Here is an 18967-nt window from a genome sequence, read left to right as displayed (position 1 = left end):
CAGGCTCCCCTTTACCTTGTTTTGTGTTACATTTAAGAACTTAAGCAGTGGCATCAGACAGGTTTTGATGAGCCTCCCAATTGAGTCGCTTACTAACTATACAGCCTTGAGCCTCAGTTTCTTCAAAAGTAAAGTGTTCAAAACTCAACTATTTATTTTATACCAATTCCATTTCATCATCCTACACCAAAAATAACATCATAATTTGAAGCTAAAGGTGAAGGAAACTGGATCTGTCCCTGGTCTTTAAGCAATTTACTCAAGTTATTTCCTAAGACCTCACATGTTCACTATATGGCAGTGGTCAAGGCTACAAAATCCCACTTTGTTCCATCAGGTTAAGGCTGTTTGGCTAACGATGGGCCTACTTATAAGTAAGTCAACACTCACTTGCTATGTTCACTGTGAGCATGCAAATAACAGGAAGACTCTAAGTGGGGTGTAGAAGTTGCTCTGATCTGCTTTTACTATAAGCAACACGTGGGGTAAGTTAACATCTTGGGTACTATTTGCTTGCCTAGACAATCTTAGATTCTCTACCACTTATAGTCAGATATTTACTTATTACTGACTAGAACTGAACAAATATGAATTAACTTCTTGGTATTCAATTCAGTTCAGTTCAGTTGCTCAGTCATGTCTGACTCTTTGTGACCCCATGAACCGCAGCATGCCAGGCCTCCCTGTCCATCACCAACTCCCAGACTCCACCCAAACCCATGTCCATCACGTCGATGATTCCATCCACCATCTCCTCCTCTGTCATCCCCTTCTCCTCCTGCCCTCAATCTTTCCCAGCATCAGGGTCTTTTCCAATGAGTCAGCTCTTCCCATCAGGTGGCCAAAGTACTGGAGTTTCAGCTTCACCATCTTGGTATTGCAACATGCTAAAAACTTGCAATTTCAAATGACGTTGTAGGCTGAAACTAACCATTTTAAAGTACAGTGATCCATAAAGATATATGTAAACGTAAGTTGGGCTTATACTTTGGGCAACACTTTGGCCACCTCATGTGAAGAACTGACTCATTTGGAAAAGACCCTGATGCTGGGAAAGACTGAAGGCAGGAGGAGAAGGGCACGACAGAGGATGAGATTGTTGGACAGCATCACTGACTTGATGGACATGGGTTTGAGCACACGCTGGGAGCTGATGATGGACGGGGAGGCCTGGCGCATTGCAGATCATGGGGTCGCAGAACCGGACACGGCTGAGACTGAACTGAAGCTGGGCTTCCCTGATGGCTCAGCAGGTAAAGACCCACCTGCAATTCAGGACATGCAGGAGACTTGCGTTCGATATGGATCGAGAAGATCTCTTACAGAACGAAATGGCAACCCACTCCAGTATTCTTGCCTGGAAAAATCCCGTGGATAGCAGAGCCTGGCAGGCCATAGTCCATGGGGCTGCAAAGAGTTGAAGATGACTGCGCACACATGCGAATGAAGTTAATCTGTTTTGTCAACTACAAAACAGACATGACTTATCTCACAGGGTTGCTGAGATAAAATGAAAATTTATTCAGTCCAAAGCACCTTAAATGTTCATCTTTGTGTATCACTAAAGGGGTCAGGTAAAATGGAAAGCTGTCTGACCTTTGCAACTGCTCTGGTAAACTCTACTTACCAGTCATAAATCCCATTAGCATGTCACCCAGGATAAGGCAATGCAGACATACAGAAGGAAGTTATTTATTCAAACTCATAACACAAATTCATACCTGTTTTGCATTTTAAAGTTTCAAGAGCCCCAACCTCCCATATTCCAAGCAAAATTTAAATTCAGATCTCTTTGCTCTTACCTAAATTTTACCTAGAATTGTGCTGTCCTGCATGAAGCCACTAGTCACATGTAGCTACATTTAAATACAATTTGAAAATTAAGTTCTTCAGCCACATGAGCCACATTTCAAAGGCTCAACAGGTTCATATGGCCAGCAGCTACCATGTGGAAGAGCACAGATTGAGAACAATTTCCATCATGAGAGAAAATTCTACTAGACAGTGCTAACTGAAAATCCTGAATCCAGGTCAACACCTTCCTTTCACTAGTAAAGAGCATGAGGTACCACGCTGTGTGATTTGCTCATCACAGCTGACAAAACCAGGATTGAGACTTCCTTTGTCCTGACTCCTTACCTAGCATTCTCCTCTCCACCAGAGACTCCTCTTCTGGAGTCCTGTGGGGGGCCTTTGCCCTACATAGCAAGACACTATGCTATGTAGTTCCTTAAGGTCAGCTGAAGTTTACCTGGCTAAACTGCCACCTCAAAAGCAGGCCACTTCTGTAGAGCTCCTGGAGAATCAGAATCTCAGTGAGGGTCACCAAAGGACGTTTCAATTGAGGTATTTGTCCAATAAGGCATCAGTCAAATCAGATAAAGCAGTGATTTTAAGTTTCAGGAGAATGGCAAGGAAGTCCCATTTTACTAACTTGTCTTTGTTCTCTAAATACAAGACAAAGTGGTAATTTTTATCTTTGCCTCTAAAGGTAATTCAGAGAAGACAATGGCACCCCACTCCAGTACTCTTGCCTGGTAAATCCCACGGATGGAGGAGCCTGGTGGGCTGCAGTCCATGGGGTCGCTAAGAGTCGGACACGACTGAGCGACTTCACTTTCACTTTTCACTTTCATGCACTGGAGAAGGAAACGGCAACCCACTCCAGTGTTCTTGCCTGGAGAAACCCAGGGACGGGGAGCCTGGTGGGCTACCGTCTATGGGGTCGCACAGAGTCGGACATGACTGAAGCGACTTAGCAGCACCAGTAGCGAAAGGTAATTAACCAGTACAAGGTCCTCAGGATGGTGATTCCCACTTCACATACTCTTCAGTAGTGAGTAACATTTTCACAAGGGCATCTCTGTAGTGAAAATGCTTCTCCTTTCCCAGGGGGCAGAACTTAAAAAGAAAAAAGGACTTGTCTAACCTGAAAATGTACCTTCTCGGGCCAGCTCAATTAGGACAGGCCCATTCCTGCAGCTTGTCCTCCTTTGCTTCTAGTAAGTAGGCCCTGAACGCCTGGGAAGTAGTGAAAATGACTCCAAACCTCCTGACTATGCTACACTGGAACCCACCAGGCTCAGCCTAAGCTGCCATTGTTTCCAAAGGGTGTGGGCCTCTAATGGCCCCAAGTCCACACCTTGCCTGACCACAAAGGTATCAAGTGGTCACGCATCCTATTACTAATTCAAACGAGGGGCCTTTTTGTCTAGAATATCACTACTGACTGTGCTTGAAATGCATTGTCAAAGTGTAAGCCTGAATATATATATGCTCTTTAGAAGCCTTCCTGGTGCTATGTAATTGGCTCCTTTTTTTGTCCCATTATGAATTACTCCAAATTCCTATGTATATGAAAGCACAAAAATTGAGCAAGTATTAAGGTTCAGCTATAGGCGTTATGAAAAAACAATGAACACTGTTTAAGAGGCTGAATTACTACAAAACTAATTATAGGCTTCATATGAATCAGAGTCGTCATTTGCTCAAGGTCACCCAACTATTGACAGTTGAAACCAAGTTTATCTAACTCAAAAGTCTGTTTCGTCAACTGTCTTTCATTCCTTCTTAAAATGTGAGGCACAATGGGAGATAGTGAACTTCAAATCTTACTCTATTCCATCGATTCTAAAACCTCAGTGTGTATCACCTGGCTGACTTGTAAAACCTAGATGGCTGAGCCCTAGCTCCCAGGGTTTGAGGCAGTAAGTCTGGATGAGGTCCAAGAATTTACATTTCCAACAAATTCCCAGACAATGCCGCTGCTGCTGATCAAGAAACTGCACTTTAAGAACCACTGCTCTATTCAAATCTTGCTACTTCAATCAGTGCCATCAGTAACTAAAGACCCCTAGTTTAATCCGAAGATAGTGAACTCCACAGGTTACATCCCCAGCATCCCACTGAACTGTTCTCCACTTAACCTTCTAAAGCCTGTCTTAACCATCCTAGGGATGTTAGTCTGAAAACCACCTCTCCCTCTTTGTGCGCCCCCTTAGTCACCCAATCTTAAAAGATGACATCAGGATCAAATAGTGGCTAGTTAAACATGGAAGCAGGAGGATCAGAAGTTTGATGAGACACATAGTTAAACAGCTGCAAAGTCAGTTAACTATCTCTGCTATTTATTTAAATACTCGTTGAAAGGTAGAAGATAGTTAGAGTGGGGATAAGTAACAAGCTTTTATAAACAGATTTGAACATACTATTCTGGTCCCTTTTAAAATATTCTGTAAATTTAATAGCTGGACCAATGGAGTAGTACCTTAATCAAATGAAACAAAGGAGACCTTAGCTAAATAAAACAGATCAATTTCTCCAAAGGTGATTTATGGGTTACCTGTATTAAAATCATTTCTAAATGTTAAAGGTATATTAAACATGCAGGTTTGTCAGTAGCACCACAACAGAATCAATTTCAAGGCAAAGGACCAGGATTCTGTAGTTTTACTAGGCACTCCAGGTGATTCTTATGCAAATTAGCTTGAGAACAATGAAAACAGTGTAAAGCTCTCAGTGTTCCTCAGGTGATCATCTACTAGTTGGTGAGCTAGGAGAGAGGGAGGATCCCATTTCACAACTAAACATTTGTCAGAAGCATCTGTATCGACCATATAAAATGAGATAATGCTCTTGCCCACTTCCTAGTAAGTAATGGGCAAACCATGTAAATTTCTCCAGCCTATGTCTATTCCTCCTGAATGAAAAACTGGAAGAGAACAATAAAGGGCTCAGTGAAAGCCAGAGACAAGTAGTTACTTCTGGCTTGGGTTTAAGTGTTGACTGCAGGCAGATTTCACTGGAAAGGAAACTGAGTATTAAGGCTATGCCTTCAACACTGAAACAGGCTCTGAGATGTTTCTAACCCCCAAGGAGTTTACAATACTTAATGCTTTCCTAAAAACAGGTAGGAAAATGGAGATGGAATACCAAATTCTGGCTTTCCCAGGTGGCACAGTAGTAAAGAATCCACCTGCCAATGCAGGAGATGGATCCCCTGGAGGAAGAAATGACAACCCACTCCAATATTCCTGCCTGGAAATTCCATGAACAGAGGAGCCTGGTGGGCCACAGTCCGTGGGGTAGTGACTGAGCGTGCACACACACCAAATTCTAAAGGCTAAAGAGGTATTCCTGGGTAAAAAGGAACATTTTAACAGAACAAAACATGATTATGGACTTGTGGGAGAAGAACACACACACACTGAACTTTTTTCTGGGAAATATGGTTGCTGCAGAAGGCCTTTAAGAAAAGAAATCAAGTTTTCAATAAATACACTGAGCAAAAATTTTTTTAAACTTTACTATTTATTTCATGTCTTAGGTCAGGCAGTGTGCAGCATGCATTCCCAGCCAGGGATCGAACCAGAGCCCCCTGCATTAGATGTGCAGAGTCTTAACCCACTGGACCACCAGGGAAGTCCATGAGCAAAATTATCTTTGTTTTTGTACAACAACACCTACAGGCCTGCATAGTTACACATGTGCAATCAGTATGCATTCTGCTTGATAGTCCTCTAGTCTTTTTTATGCACTCACTGTTTTCAATCACTTATAAAAATATTTCATCATATTGTACTTTAAACTATTCCCCTAAAAACTTGAGCTCAACACAAACTACTTGACATCTAAATTCCAGGAGTTAGCTCCAGTCCTAAATAAGCTCTTTAGCATTTTCCAGACTATCCAAGGAAAATTTTTAGCCTCTTGTTCACCCAACCAAAATCTCTTTCCTCACAGAGAAAACAAGCACATTTCTGCTAATAGACAACTTCCCTGACATTCTGAGATTAGGAGGATGCTAACATCTGTAAAAGATTATAGTTCTGTGGAAGTGCAGATTTTTATATCACACTGTACTTAAGGGAAGAAGGTGATTTGATTTTTAGGTGGAAAGAGTAATTAATTACGGTCAAACCATCACCTGCAAGGAGATCAAACCAGTCAATCCTAAAGGAAATCAGTCCTAAATATTCATTGGAAGGACTGATGCTGAAGCTCCAATACTTTGGCCACCTGATGCAAAGAACTGACTCCCTGATGCTGGGAAAGACTTAAGGCAGGAGGAGAAGGGGACAACAGAGGATGAGATGGTTGGATGGCATCACCGACCTGATGGACATGAGTTTGAGCAAGCTCTGGGAGATGGACAGGGAAGCCTGGCGTGCTGCAGTCCATGGGTCGCCAAGAGTCATACATGACTGAGCGACTCAACTGACACCATCACCAGCTGAATCTCTGATGAGGCCACCCCATCTGTCCTGGACTTCTGTACACTAAGGGAGTTAACTGGGAGACTTTTCAGAGTTGGGGTGTGTGGCCTTAGAGAGCTTTCAGTTTGAAAGTCAAGTGTAACAATCCGGCAGTTAAAGACTAGCCAATTTGGGCTTTTCCCTTTTTTTTGTTTTCTTTCCTGGTTAACTAAAACTGAAAATTTTGATGTTAAATAGCAAGAACTACTGTTGCTGCATCTATTCCTGCAAAAACACACTGATTTTAAGAATAAGGCAAAGTAAATCTAACCTTTAGTCTCAATCATTTTTCTAGTGTTCAAATCACCATACATAACACTACTATGTGCTCTGAACCTTTCTCTAAGGAGTTTAATAGCTTTCGTGTATTGCCCATGACACTTCATGGACTAACAAGGAGTAACAATAATAATGTCGCAGAGGTAAAGAATCCACCTGCCAATGCAGGTAGACGCAAGAGAAGTGGATTTGATTCTTGGGTCAGGATTCATTCCAGTTTCCCAGGACTTTAAGTCCCAAGTCTAACCTCTAAGATTTCAGTTCTGCAAATTTAAGAAGATGGTGATTTCACAGCCTTTATTTCAGGCAATGCAGCTCAAGGATTTAAACTATTTCAAGCAAATATATGATTAGCCATTGTCATATGAATCTCCTGCATGGAATGTGAGTGTTTCCTGTCACTGTGGCAAATCTACCTGTTCAGGGAAACCTGAAAACTAATCTTCTAAAATTTATGCAGAACATGTGTCTGATACAAAAATATAACGGAAAATTCACAAACCTTAAAACTAGTTTATTCTTCTATTCCAAGTGAGAAAGGTATAATGAGTTTATAGGTATCCTAAAATTCTTTTCTCTAGAACAGTTACGAGTTTGGACACGTTTGGAAATCTAAGGTCCTAATTTCCCTTTTTTTTTAGGGAGAGGGAAAAAAACTCTCCTAGGATTGGAAATAAATGGAGACATCACTCTTTTTCATTGATAGTGAAGCATTAGTTGCCAGAAAGCACCTTCCATGCCCACTTACCCTGGTACAACAGGAGCCTTTGTACTGAGGCCCAATGAAAAATGTGGAATCCCAACAGAGGAAGTAAGTATACAGGCATACAATTTACTAACTTCAAAGTATTTCTTCTGAGAACTCTATGGGCTTGTCTAGTTCATCTGTATTTAGTCACTACAGGTATATACTTTCTAAATGTTTGAATAAATGAATATGGAAAATTAAAATTTCTATTTGTAATTAAATACAAAACTTTTAGTTTCCTGGATAGATCTCTAAATACTGCCCCATCCCAAGAGCAAAGAGGTGAAAGTTATTCGCTGCTGAAGATTCTTAAACTGTACTTTATGAGAAACAAAGTGGTTTGCAGTCATGAAGCCAAGGCAAGTCAGTACACTCCTGAGTCCTACCCATCTCAGATTCACAGCAACACTATCATATTCAAGGCGCCCAAGTGACTCTTCCCTTGGGTAAAACCTCACAAACCCAAATTTAAAGAAAGTGAAGATGTTCCCTTTGTTCGGAAGACTACTCAAGCAATCTGTGAAAAGGTGCTTCGGTGTTTTTTGTTTTTGTTTTTAAGGACTGTCAAGGAACTCAAAATTCTGTTCTAAGTTTTTACGTTTCCGAAAGTGAACCTCACATACTGTTTAATAGACTCAGTTTACAAGAAAAGGACTAAGACTCAGAGATTAACTTGTTCAAAGGCCACACTATTGAGCAGAAGTGCAAGAGCTCAAACTAAAATGTCCTTTCCACTATATTACGGCTACTTGATTTGGCCAGGGTTGGGGGGACCCTCCTGATCCAAGACTATTCAAATTCTCAATCAGAGAAAAATGATATAAAAGAAAGAGGTGAAAGCTCTGAAGACTTTTAAACCCAATCCTATCTTTGACGTGTTGACATACTGAGGGCAACAGAGCCATGCAGTATTATATTCACTTTCTCACTTTTTTTTTTTTTCTTTTTTCCTATGTACTTTAAGAACCACACATTCCTGAGACGTTTATCTTTGCAAGACTTTATCTCTGAGACTCTTTAGACACTATGCTATAATTTTGATCCTACAAAATTATTTTCTCTGGCCTATCTTTAACTGAACATTAATTTTGAAATTTGCTCCTGTTGTGACAGTTCCCTGACAATCTTTTTGACCCATGGTGTAAGATCTCTTAGCCTAAACCTAGATATGGATACACCAACTTTTATTTTACAGTGATTGCTTAATAGTCAGAAGAGAGTCGCATACACCATGCAGTTTGGTTAGGTAAACACTCTATCTACCAACTCTAGTCATGTGCTACTTACTGTTCACTGTGCAAATGTCAGAAGATTTAAAATGTTAACAGAGAATATCAGTGAAAGAAGTAAAGAGCCACCAACTCACTACTTCAAACCTAACATTCAAAATAAATCTCCATCTCAGAGCAGATGATGTTTGATCAAAGTTTAAACTTTAAAATATGGGCACAGAGACACCATCATATACTCATTTAAATCTCAGAAGTCTGTGAAGTATAGAAATACCATCCTTGTTTATAGATGAGAACACAGGGGACAGTGGGGCAAGTTTCCTAGTAAGAACAAGGACTTGTCTAGACGAAAATCAGAAAATGATTTCTATTCCAACTTTCTATTTTACCACAGCTGTTGAAGGGCATAGTATTTCCCCACAGGCTCCCTCTTCATCAACTACACCCCTACTTCAGTAGCAATCTGATTCCAGTCTTAATACCATAGCATCTCTTGAAGATGTAAGGGTCTAAGCTATCTCTACCAGCATATAATTAAGGGCAGGCTATGATACCTCATTAGAAGCTTACCAACTACCACCTGACTGGGATTTCTGGAATCTGGGCCAACACAGTATGCTACCAAAAAGGGGAGATGAGAAGGTATAAAAAGAAGAAGAAATTTTCCTTTTTTGGTCTCTGGTTCTCCCACAAACAAGTACTATTTTCACTAAATTCAGATTTAATGAATACAAAAAACAATGTCTACCAAACTCTCAAAATTAGTTTCCTTCCTAGCACTTACCTTCTGCTGCCCTCAGCTGACTGCAAAGAAATAACAGGGCTACCTTGCAGGAGCTGGGTAAAGCAAGGGGTCTTAGTCAATGAGATTCCCTAATCCACTGATCTTGAAATCTGCTAGATCAGTTTTCTGCCCAACCAGCATTTTGCCTACAGAGCTTTATAAATCTGAGCATTCACATCTGGTAGCAAGCTTAAAATCTGACTTTTCAGTTCAGTTCAGTCGCTCAGTCGTGTCTGACTCTTTGCGACCCATGAATCGCAGCACGCCAGGCCTCCCTGTCCATCACCAACTCCCGGAGTTCACTCACACTCACGTCCATTGAGTCAGTGATGCCATCCAGCCATCTCATCCTCTGTCGTCCCCTTCTCCTCCTGCCCCCAATCCCTCCCAGCATCAGAGTCTTTTCCAATGAGTCCACTGTTCGCATCAGGTGGCCAAAGTACTAGAGTTTCAGCTTTAGCATCATTCCTTCCAAAGAAATCCCAGGGCTGATCTCCTTCAGAATGGACTGGTTGGATCTCCTTGCAGTCCTAACTGGCAAAAAGGTATATTTCAGTGTACTCTAATGTAGGAATAACTTTAAACTTAAAAACTTTTTTTGTTTGTTTGTTTTGGTAAACTCCAAATAGCCAAGGATGTCTCCTCCAAAGAAGGTTCCGGGCCTCTATCTTTCCTAGGCAGTGCTGAGAAAAATACAAGAAAATGTCATCATGCCCAGGGATCTATTAAACTTGTTCTCAACAGCAAAGACAAATCCTCAATTATGCTGATTGCTTAGACACCTTTCGTTGAAGCTTATCTAGTGTCTCAGGAATGCTAATGAACTGAGTTCTTTGGTTCCTTAAATCCACAGAAATGTTAATTTCAAAGGATCAGAGAGGAATTTTAACAGACTGGTAGAGATGCACCTCTACTCAAATCTGTTGGGGAGGGCACAAGGGAGTTGTAAATAAAAATATTTACTATACATTTCAGAAAAATTCGCAAGAACATACAGAAAGGTAAAGTTGGCAGGGAGATACTGAGTGGATCTAAAAATATGACAACAAATTCAAAACGAGTATCTACCAAAAAGAAATTTAAAACTTACGTTACCAATATCCCTTAACTAAAACTTAGAACATAAATGACAGATAAAGACACAATCCAAAAGTTGATAAAAGGTGGTCTTGCTTGATGATATTACAATCTATGTACCCTAGATATACACTTGAGTCACTTCTCTCCCAGTGTGAAAAATATTTGGAATTTTTCTTGAACATACAAAATAATTATCATTTTAAATAAAACCTGCTGCTGCTGCTGCTGCTAAGTCGCTTCAGTCATGTCCGACTCTGTGCGACCCCATAGACAGCAGCCCACCAGGCTCCCGCCCCCCCCCCCCCCGCCCGTCCCTGGGATTCTCCAGGCAAATAATAACAAAAAATATCTACATGCTACTAAATCATTACAGCAAACTATAAGTCATTTCCCACAACACTACCAAAATACCATTAATATTTAACAGATACTCCACTATACGCTTCTTCCCACCTAATAAAACCCAGGCTACACCCACTGTCACCATACCACTCCCTCATCTTTATCCCCCTGCACGGTACCCAGGCCCTATGCTATCAACACAGAGCACACTGCCTTCACCTAGATAGGCAGGTTGTACGGGGAGGGCAAAGGTTGGCAAAAAGTTCTTCCATAACGATGGCCTCTATTTTAGATTTCCTACTTTAGCTACTGGCCTGAAGCCATGGGGATGGAAAGCTGCTTCACAAACTTCAATTTACAAGGCATGGAAATATTAAAGACTTCTTTCAACTATTACTACTCAAGGTTTAAACACGATGTAAAAGCTTCTTTTAAACACAATATCTCATTCACTTCTAAAGGACCAGATTAGGAAGTTCTTTCATCCCAAACTTTTTACCTTAAGAAGCCAAATTCTCAACTTCTTGCCCAAATGCCCTCATTTTGCAAAGTTAATGATTTCAGAAGTAATTAAGGGGCAGTCAGATCATCGTAACTATGAGATACAAAAATGTTAGTGAACTGACTCTCTTCCCTCTTCAAACACAATGAATGGACCATATTCTACCTTTCTTTCAAAGACAGTTTTTTACTTCAGGAACCCACATCAAACACTCTTTCAAGCATTTCCATTGCCTCATTCGAAAGTAAATAATTACAGTCGAATCTATTTCTCCAAGTGAACCAAAAACTTTATTGGAGTTCAACATAGTTTCATATGGAAAAGATGCAATCCCTCACAAAACACCTCTGAAGAAATAACTTAGGATTTGAAGAAAATCAGTATTCGGCACTGAGTATGGCAAAAGTTGCTAAAGATCTGTAACAGAACATATGCACTCACAGCCAACTACTAACAGGCACAACTGCAGTATGTCTGAAAGAAATACATCCAGAAAGCACAACAGAAGCATTTCCCATATGATCAGCAACAAAAGATAACTGCTACTATCATTAACATACAACACAAACATATTTAGACTCAAAAGTCAGACTTTTTTTGCTCCACTCCTCCACACACATGTGGAAAACAAAAAACCCCAAAGGCCTAATTTTAAAATACAAGCTTTAAGACATGTTAAGGATCTCTGGCATTTGTATAAATGATTACTAACTCACTGAGATCCAGAATAAATTAATGGATTTCTCTTCAAATTCTCACAATTTCCCATTTTTACACTGATGTTAAAGGAAAAGACCCAGATTTGATTCTTGTTTTGCTACTATTGGTTAAAATGAGATTCTGGAACAGATCCTGAATTCCTATTTTCCATTTTACTTATCCACTGGTGGCTCAGTTGGTAAAGAATCTGCCTGCAACGCAGGAGAACCTGATTCGATCTCTGGGTCTGGAAGAGCCCCTGGAAAGGGAATGGTAACCCACTCCAGTATTCCTGCCTGGAGAATTAACGGACAAGAGGAGTCTGGTGGGCTACAGCCCATGGGGTCACAAAGAGTCGGACACGACTGAGCAACTAACACACACACACACTTACCAAAAACAAGTATGGGTTGATTACAGTAAGCAATATCATCTAGTTTTTACTTTTCAAACCATGAGCTATTTCCGATTTAGTAACTCCTGGATATTGTCATTTTACCGGTAACTTTGGAATTTAAAATGTTTCTGAGTTCTGACATGTTGGTAATCTAAAAAGCACAGTGTTGACAAGCAATTTTGTTTCATCTATAAAGATTCTACAGCAGCTCACTAATTCTGAAAAGGTGCCCCCAAGGAATCTGGCTGCAGTGGCAGGAAAGACAATGTTTTGCTTAAGTGTTTCTGGATAGAGTATGAAGATGTGCCAGATTTCAGTTGATGGTGCCATCAGTTTGGTTTTAAAAATGTGATGGGAATTTTCAGATAGCCCCATCATTAGCCTTTCCACCTGCCACCCCAACCAGTGCCCAACAGCACAGAAGTGTAACTATTAGCATCAAAAACAATTTATATTTAATTCCACCATCCAGTTTGAATCCACTAAACTAATTAGAATCAACACAAGATAATGTCAAACAATGATCCCATATGACATTTCTGAGAATAATCGCTGATGTCTGATGAAACCGAGCATTATACTCTACTCATGCCAAAGAGGGAAGAACCCTACAACTCCAGAGTAGATGGGCAAAAACTTCAAGCCCTTGAAATGGCAAAAGGACCACTGACTCCCAACCTGATGTTACCATTATCAACTCTAAAGACACTTTAGCAGTCTGCTCAGTACTGTAGTAATGACTCAGCTCCACTTGAACTAGCGTTACCAACACTTAGAAAGGAAGTCATTTCTCTTAGACAAAAAGTAGTCTTGTCTTTCATGATTTCTGCTCCCTGAACTCACAGCAATACTTTAAACATAATTCTAAGTATGTTTCAATAACAGACTTATTCCCACCACTTGAGTATAGGCCAGAATGTTCTAAATTCTACACAACAGCAACAGTTTCAACTATTGTAAAGAATGAACTCTAAAGGCAAAAAATCCTTTAAATCTTAAGAGGATGAGTGAGGGCAGGCAAATGAGGGATTTTTGTTTCAACATATGAAATTGGCACAGTCAATCTGTAAGATGGGTTAGGTCCACTTAAAATCATGCTTAAGCAAACTCTTAATACAAAAATCAATAACAACTTCTCTGAGCATAATTAAACATTGATTTTTAAAAACTGTCTTCCATATTTACATAAATCAATCACTAGTTACCAGTGTATTACTTAACAAGCACACAGCTACTAATACCACATCTTCCAGATAATATTTACAAAGATAATACTCTGTCAGACTCTCAGTGCAGTGGGGAAGCAGTTACAGTGCTTCTTCTCATGAAGGAGCAGGCTGAGATAAAAAGCAAGCAAACTATCAACTTTTTCCCTCTCGCATTTTTCAGCTCTGTAATAAAGTAGAGATGTGCAGCTTTTAATTTTTTCATGTTAGAATCATATACAGCATGGCAGCTAAGCTTGTGAGCTCTGTAGTGCCCAACTCACTTCCTTGGGAAAGTCAATAAATACATCTAAGTCTCAGTTTCTTCTTCTGTGGAAAGAGAGATAATAGTACCTAATTCGTAAGGGTTCTTCCAAGGAAGAAATTAAACTAGATGATCCAACGGAAAGAACTGATGAGATTCATGCCTGCCTGGCAGACAGTAAACATTCAATAAATATTTAGCAATTATTGCTGTTACAAGTGAAAAAACACATGCTAAAAGTTTGATCTCTACAAAAATGGCAAAAATCTACCCAGCCTACAATCATTCACATATTCAATAGTTCCCTGGTTCCTCAGTGAGGTTAAATACACTACACTTTACTACTGGATACTACTGGATAGATTACTCATCCCAGTCTGAGAATCAAAAAGAACACGTCTTATGTATTAAGATCCTACCTTCCTCCAAGAGAGGTCAAAAGGACTTCTTCCATCCTCACCTGCCACATCCTTTCTCTGCTCCTACATCCCAAAGAAACCTATCTCACACTGTGGCTTTCTGAACTGCAGGGGCCTCACCTCCCTCTTTTAAAACTCAAATAAGGTTGGCTAAACACAGTTAAGAAATACTCCAAGCCCTGACACTCAGCACCTACTCTTGCACAACACCAAGCTCAGAAGCTCCCTCCTCTGAGAAATCTCCCCACCCCCAAAGTTAAATTCCCTAGTCACTCGCACAGCATTTGGGGTACAGGTTTGCCCCAGCACCTACCTTATGATTAACTAATTGTGTCTCCCCAAACAGACTGAAGGCAGGAGCAGCACTGTGGGAGCCAAGGGGCTCAGCTCCAGCACTAAACACAGTGCTTTAGCACATACTAGGTGCTCAAGAAATGCTACGCTTTACCCAGATTCTCTCCTTGCAGACTACATCTCTTGCTGGATGCCCCACTTGGAAATCTGAACATAAGGCTGCTCTCTGTAGAGTAGGCTAACACCATGGACTGCTGATTACAACATCAGAAAAGCTAGTCATCAGCTTCTCCCATTGGAGAGGTTCCCGGAACCCAAATTCAACTGAGCAGGATTATGTACCATTACAATCAGTGGGAATTCCCAGCACAGAAGTTACCTTCTCCTTCAGCAGGACTGCTGAAAAGCTCGCAGAGTGAGCTTTTTAGTGGGGTAAGATTCACAGGGTAACTGAAGTGGAAATACTCAAAGAATAAATGCCTCGATTTGGCTGAAAGGGGTTCAAAAACATAAAGATCTGGCAAAAGCCAGTTAGCTCTCAATTCCTGAAAAACAGTCACTTCTGAAAAAGAATGAACAGGAAGCAGGGGTGGGTACTGGCCACTCTTTGTTTCAATAAATAAAATCTTTTTTTTTTCCTGCCCCACAGCCCACAAGAAATGGCTAACACACTAGGCCAGATGAGATGTTCAACAACCTCTCCTCTTGACAACTACACTAAACTACATTTCTAAAAAAAACACTGCCTTAGGAACCTCAGCCCCACTGAAAAGTTCTGGTCAGTAATACTTTAATTTAAAAAAAAAAAAAAGGAAATCAATATGCCTGAGCCCAACATTGACAATGGATGGCCCATAGAGGACTTGCAAACTTTCTGAAGGGAGGTACCACTACCTTTGCAAAGAACACAACTTGGGGAAAGCAACCTCAAAATACGAAGCACTCCACAAGGAGGGCTTTAGTTTTAGAGCCCTATTTCCTACCATAAACATCTTACCCGGGAAGGGGGAAAGAAAAAAAAAAGCAAAAAAACCAACAGTTGCCGAAGGGCAGCTTTCATTCTGGAAGCAGAAAAGGAAACAAACAAGAGAAGCAGTAAGCAGGACAACCCCTCAAATAAAGTTCTCTTTGGGCAAAAATAGTAACAATTCAGGCTCCCACCCTTCCCTCTGGTGAAGTCTGTGATTTATACGGCTTTGCTCCGCAGAAAGCTCTTTCTGGGCAGCTCAAGGAAGGAGCCGAGGGAGGGAGAGAAAGACACACAGGCACAGAAAGGAGAGGAGAGAGAAAAAGAAAATGGCGCAGAGACTAAGTCCCGACTGTCGACAAGGCGACTTTCCCGGGAGGAATCCGGGCCCGGAAAGACTGCCCGAGGCCCGGCGGCGGGCGACGCGGGGTCTCTGTAGCCCCCTCTTGGGATGGCCGCGATCTGGGGGGTCTGGGGTCCCCGGAAAAGGGGTCCAGAGGCGGCCCGAGGGGAACAATGGGGCCGGTGAGCGAGGAGCCGGGACTTAGTCTCTGGGACGCCATGTCTGTCCTCTACCCGGCTCGGGCCGGGCGCGGGGCCGGCGGCCGCGGAGTCGGGGGTCGGGAAGGGGGGGCGCACTCACCATTCAGTCGGAAATCCGCCTCGATCTGGGGAGAGAAAAGGAGGGACCATGAAACAACAGGCACATTCACCCCGCCGGCGGCGGGCAAGCGCGCGCGGCCGGGAGCCGGGCCCACCCTGCGCCCCCCGGGAAGAGGGGGGCCCCCGGGAACGGCCTGAAGGGACAGCCAGCACCCCCAAACTGTAAGTTGGCGGCTTCCGCCCAGGTCCTGGGGAGCCGACGTCCGCCGGCTGGCCGCCCCTGGCCAGGGGCTCTGGCCTGTCAAAGCAGCCGGGCCGAGGCCGGGGCCTCTGAGGCGGGGGTCGTGGAGGGCCGAGGCACGACAGGGGACCCGGGCGGGCCTGGCAGGGCCGTACCTGGGAATCGTTGTGGAGATGGTCCCCACTCATGTCGGCCGGAGCGGCGAGGGGCGCCGAGAAGACGCAGACGGTCGCGGCCGGCCTGTGCGGGCGGACAGGAGACACCCGGAGGCTCCGGGAGGCGCGGGGAAAAGGTGGTGGGGCGGGCTTAAGACTACCGGAACCGCTGAGGCGGCGACAGCGGCAGCGAGGCTGACTGACTGCCGGGCGGGCGGCGAGAGCAGACCCCAGCAGTTGTGTAACAGCCTAAGTTCGCATTTCGGCTCACTGCGCCTGCGCGGCCGCTTTTAAAAGCGACGTCGCTGACGTCAGAGACTCGCGGAAGGAGGCCGACGGTGGCGGGGCCCGCCCCCTCGCGCTTCCTCAGAGGGTACCCGGCTTTGCATCGCAAGCCCCGCCCCTTTAGCCCTCGCGCGCCTCTGCGATTTGCATAAGGAACTGACTCCTCCCACGGCCGCCCACCCGGAGCAACCTTCTCTTCCTCTCCCAGCTCCTTTTCTCGGAACCCAGATCCCTCCCCTGGGCAGTGCGCAGGCGCAGCCCGGACACCGCCTCCTGGCCTGGGCCAGCAGCTCGGCCACGTGGTGGGCCTTTAAAGGCCGCCGCGGGACAGCGTCAGACCTCGGCCGAGCTGGTATCCCAGACGCTTTTGCATCTTCCCGGAGCTGTAAATACCTTGGCAGCCGGGGTCCCCAAGTTTTCACCAGCTATTCTTCGCTCGCTAACCAGAACCCGAGGCTGCTTGGAGGGAGCCTTTGTCCAGGCCTTCCAACTTACGGATGATAGCGCGCCCACTCCTTAAAATGTATTTAAATAGTTCAACTCGCCAAAGGTCTGGTTTAGCCCCAGTTTTCTGCCCCTACGTGTAGTCCCGAGTAACAAGAGGCCTGATTTCGTTTGTGCGTTCTTCAATTATCCCTGAGCCAGGAATTGTGCTAAGAAAAGGAGTGGGGTAGGAGCCGAATGGAACCGAATCACGGGGTAAACACGACCTGACTGTGTACCCCGCTGTGTCCTTAGCGCGCTGCGAAGCATAGCGGGGAGAAATTGGAGAAAGAACCGCGGCTTATTGCGTATCTACTGTGCTCTCCGCTCTTATTTCTCGCAATAGCTCTGTGAGGTCGTCTATTTTGCTAAAGTTAGACTGTGTCAGAAAGTATGTGTTAGTCGATCCGTCCTGTCCGACTCTTTGCAACCGCATGGACTGTAGCCCGCCAGGTTCCTCTCTCCATGAAATTCTCCAGGCAAGAATACTAGAGTGGATAGCCTTTCTCTTCTCCAGGGGATCTTCCTGACCCAGGGATCTAGCTTGGGTCTCCTGCATTGCAGGCAGATTCATTACCATCTGAGCCACCAGGGAAGTCCAAGTGTCAGAGATAAGTAACCTACTAACCTTCCTGACATCAAGGCTTATCTTGTCTTCTTCCTCCACCATGCCTGCTAGCTGAATCGCTAAGTCCTGTCCCACTCTTTGTGACCCCATGGACTGCAGCCTGCCTGGTGTTCAAGCAAGAATATTCCAGTGAATTGTCATTTCCTCCCCCAAGGGATCTTCCCCACCCAGGGAGCTAACCTGTATCTCCTCCATTTGGCAGGTGGATTCTTTACTTCTGAGCCACCTGATAAGCCCCCCAGCTAGAAAAGCTCCACCCTGAACACCTTCCTCTACATTTCTCAGAAGTCCAGCTGATTGCATTGCTTCAAGCCTTTCTCTCTCACCCACACACCTGTGAAGTGTGCATTCTCTCTTGCTTGAATTCTTACAATACATTCCTAACAGGAATCCCTACTTCCCTTCTGGCCCTCTCACAGCTACTCTGCAGCAGTAGACAAAGTGCTCTTTCAACACTGTGTCTAACCATTATCCTTTCCCACAACTTCTCTCATCTTAGGACAAAGTTCAAAGTTCTTAAAATATCTGCCAAGATCCTGAATAACTGGCTTAATTCAAGCGTGACCCTTGTGGATTTTTCTAAATCTATTACTGCTTCCTTTATTATTATTGCTACATATGAATCTTCAAGTTGTGAACTTTCAAAGAGGCAAAGGTGCCCCTGTATGCCAGCTGTTGTACTGTATTACTGTACCTTTCAAGGTGGTATACTGTAAGATAAAAAAAGAACAACATTTTCTTGGATATTTCTGTACCCTGGTGGTGCAGTGGATGGGAATCCGCCTGCCAGTGCAGGAGACACAGGTTCATTCCCTAGTCCGGGAAGATCCCACATACTGTGGAGTCACGGGGCCTTTGTGCCATGACTACTGAAGCCACGACTACTGAAGCCCGGAGCCTGTGCTGCGCAATAAGAGAAACCACCACAATGAGAATACCACTTCTGGAGAGTAGCCCCCACTCTCTGCATCTAGAGAAAGCCTGCAGGCAGCAACAGAGACCCAGTGCAATAAAAAATAACAAAATAAATAATTTGTTTTAATGTTATATTTTTTGTGTTTGTTTGTTATATGTTACTGTGTGAAAAGTATTATAAACCTGTTAC

The 18967-nt window shown here is 43.3% G+C and overlaps 1 protein-coding gene across 1 annotated transcript in view; it reads right to left on the bottom strand.

The window, feature by feature from the left end:
* The window catches only part of TOP1 (DNA topoisomerase I), a 95312-nt gene extending 78570 nt beyond the window's left edge, over nucleotides 1-16742 (bottom strand). The window contains exons 1-2 of the mRNA XM_061437605.1: nucleotides 16467-16742; nucleotides 16111-16135 (exon numbers count right to left, since the gene is read on the bottom strand). Of these exons, the coding sequence (XP_061293589.1) occupies nucleotides 16111-16135; nucleotides 16467-16499 (58 nt within the window). The 5' untranslated portion in view covers nucleotides 16500-16742. The remainder of the gene's footprint in view (nucleotides 1-16110; nucleotides 16136-16466) is intronic.
* Nucleotides 16743-18967: the final 2225 nt, after the last annotated feature.

Source organism: Bos javanicus, chromosome 13, assembly GCF_032452875.1.
Source record: "Bos javanicus breed banteng chromosome 13, ARS-OSU_banteng_1.0, whole genome shotgun sequence".
NCBI lineage: Eukaryota > Metazoa > Chordata > Mammalia > Artiodactyla > Bovidae > Bos > Bos javanicus.
Note: the sequence above shows the minus strand (reverse complement) of the source record. Positions and strands in the feature narration are given on the sequence as shown.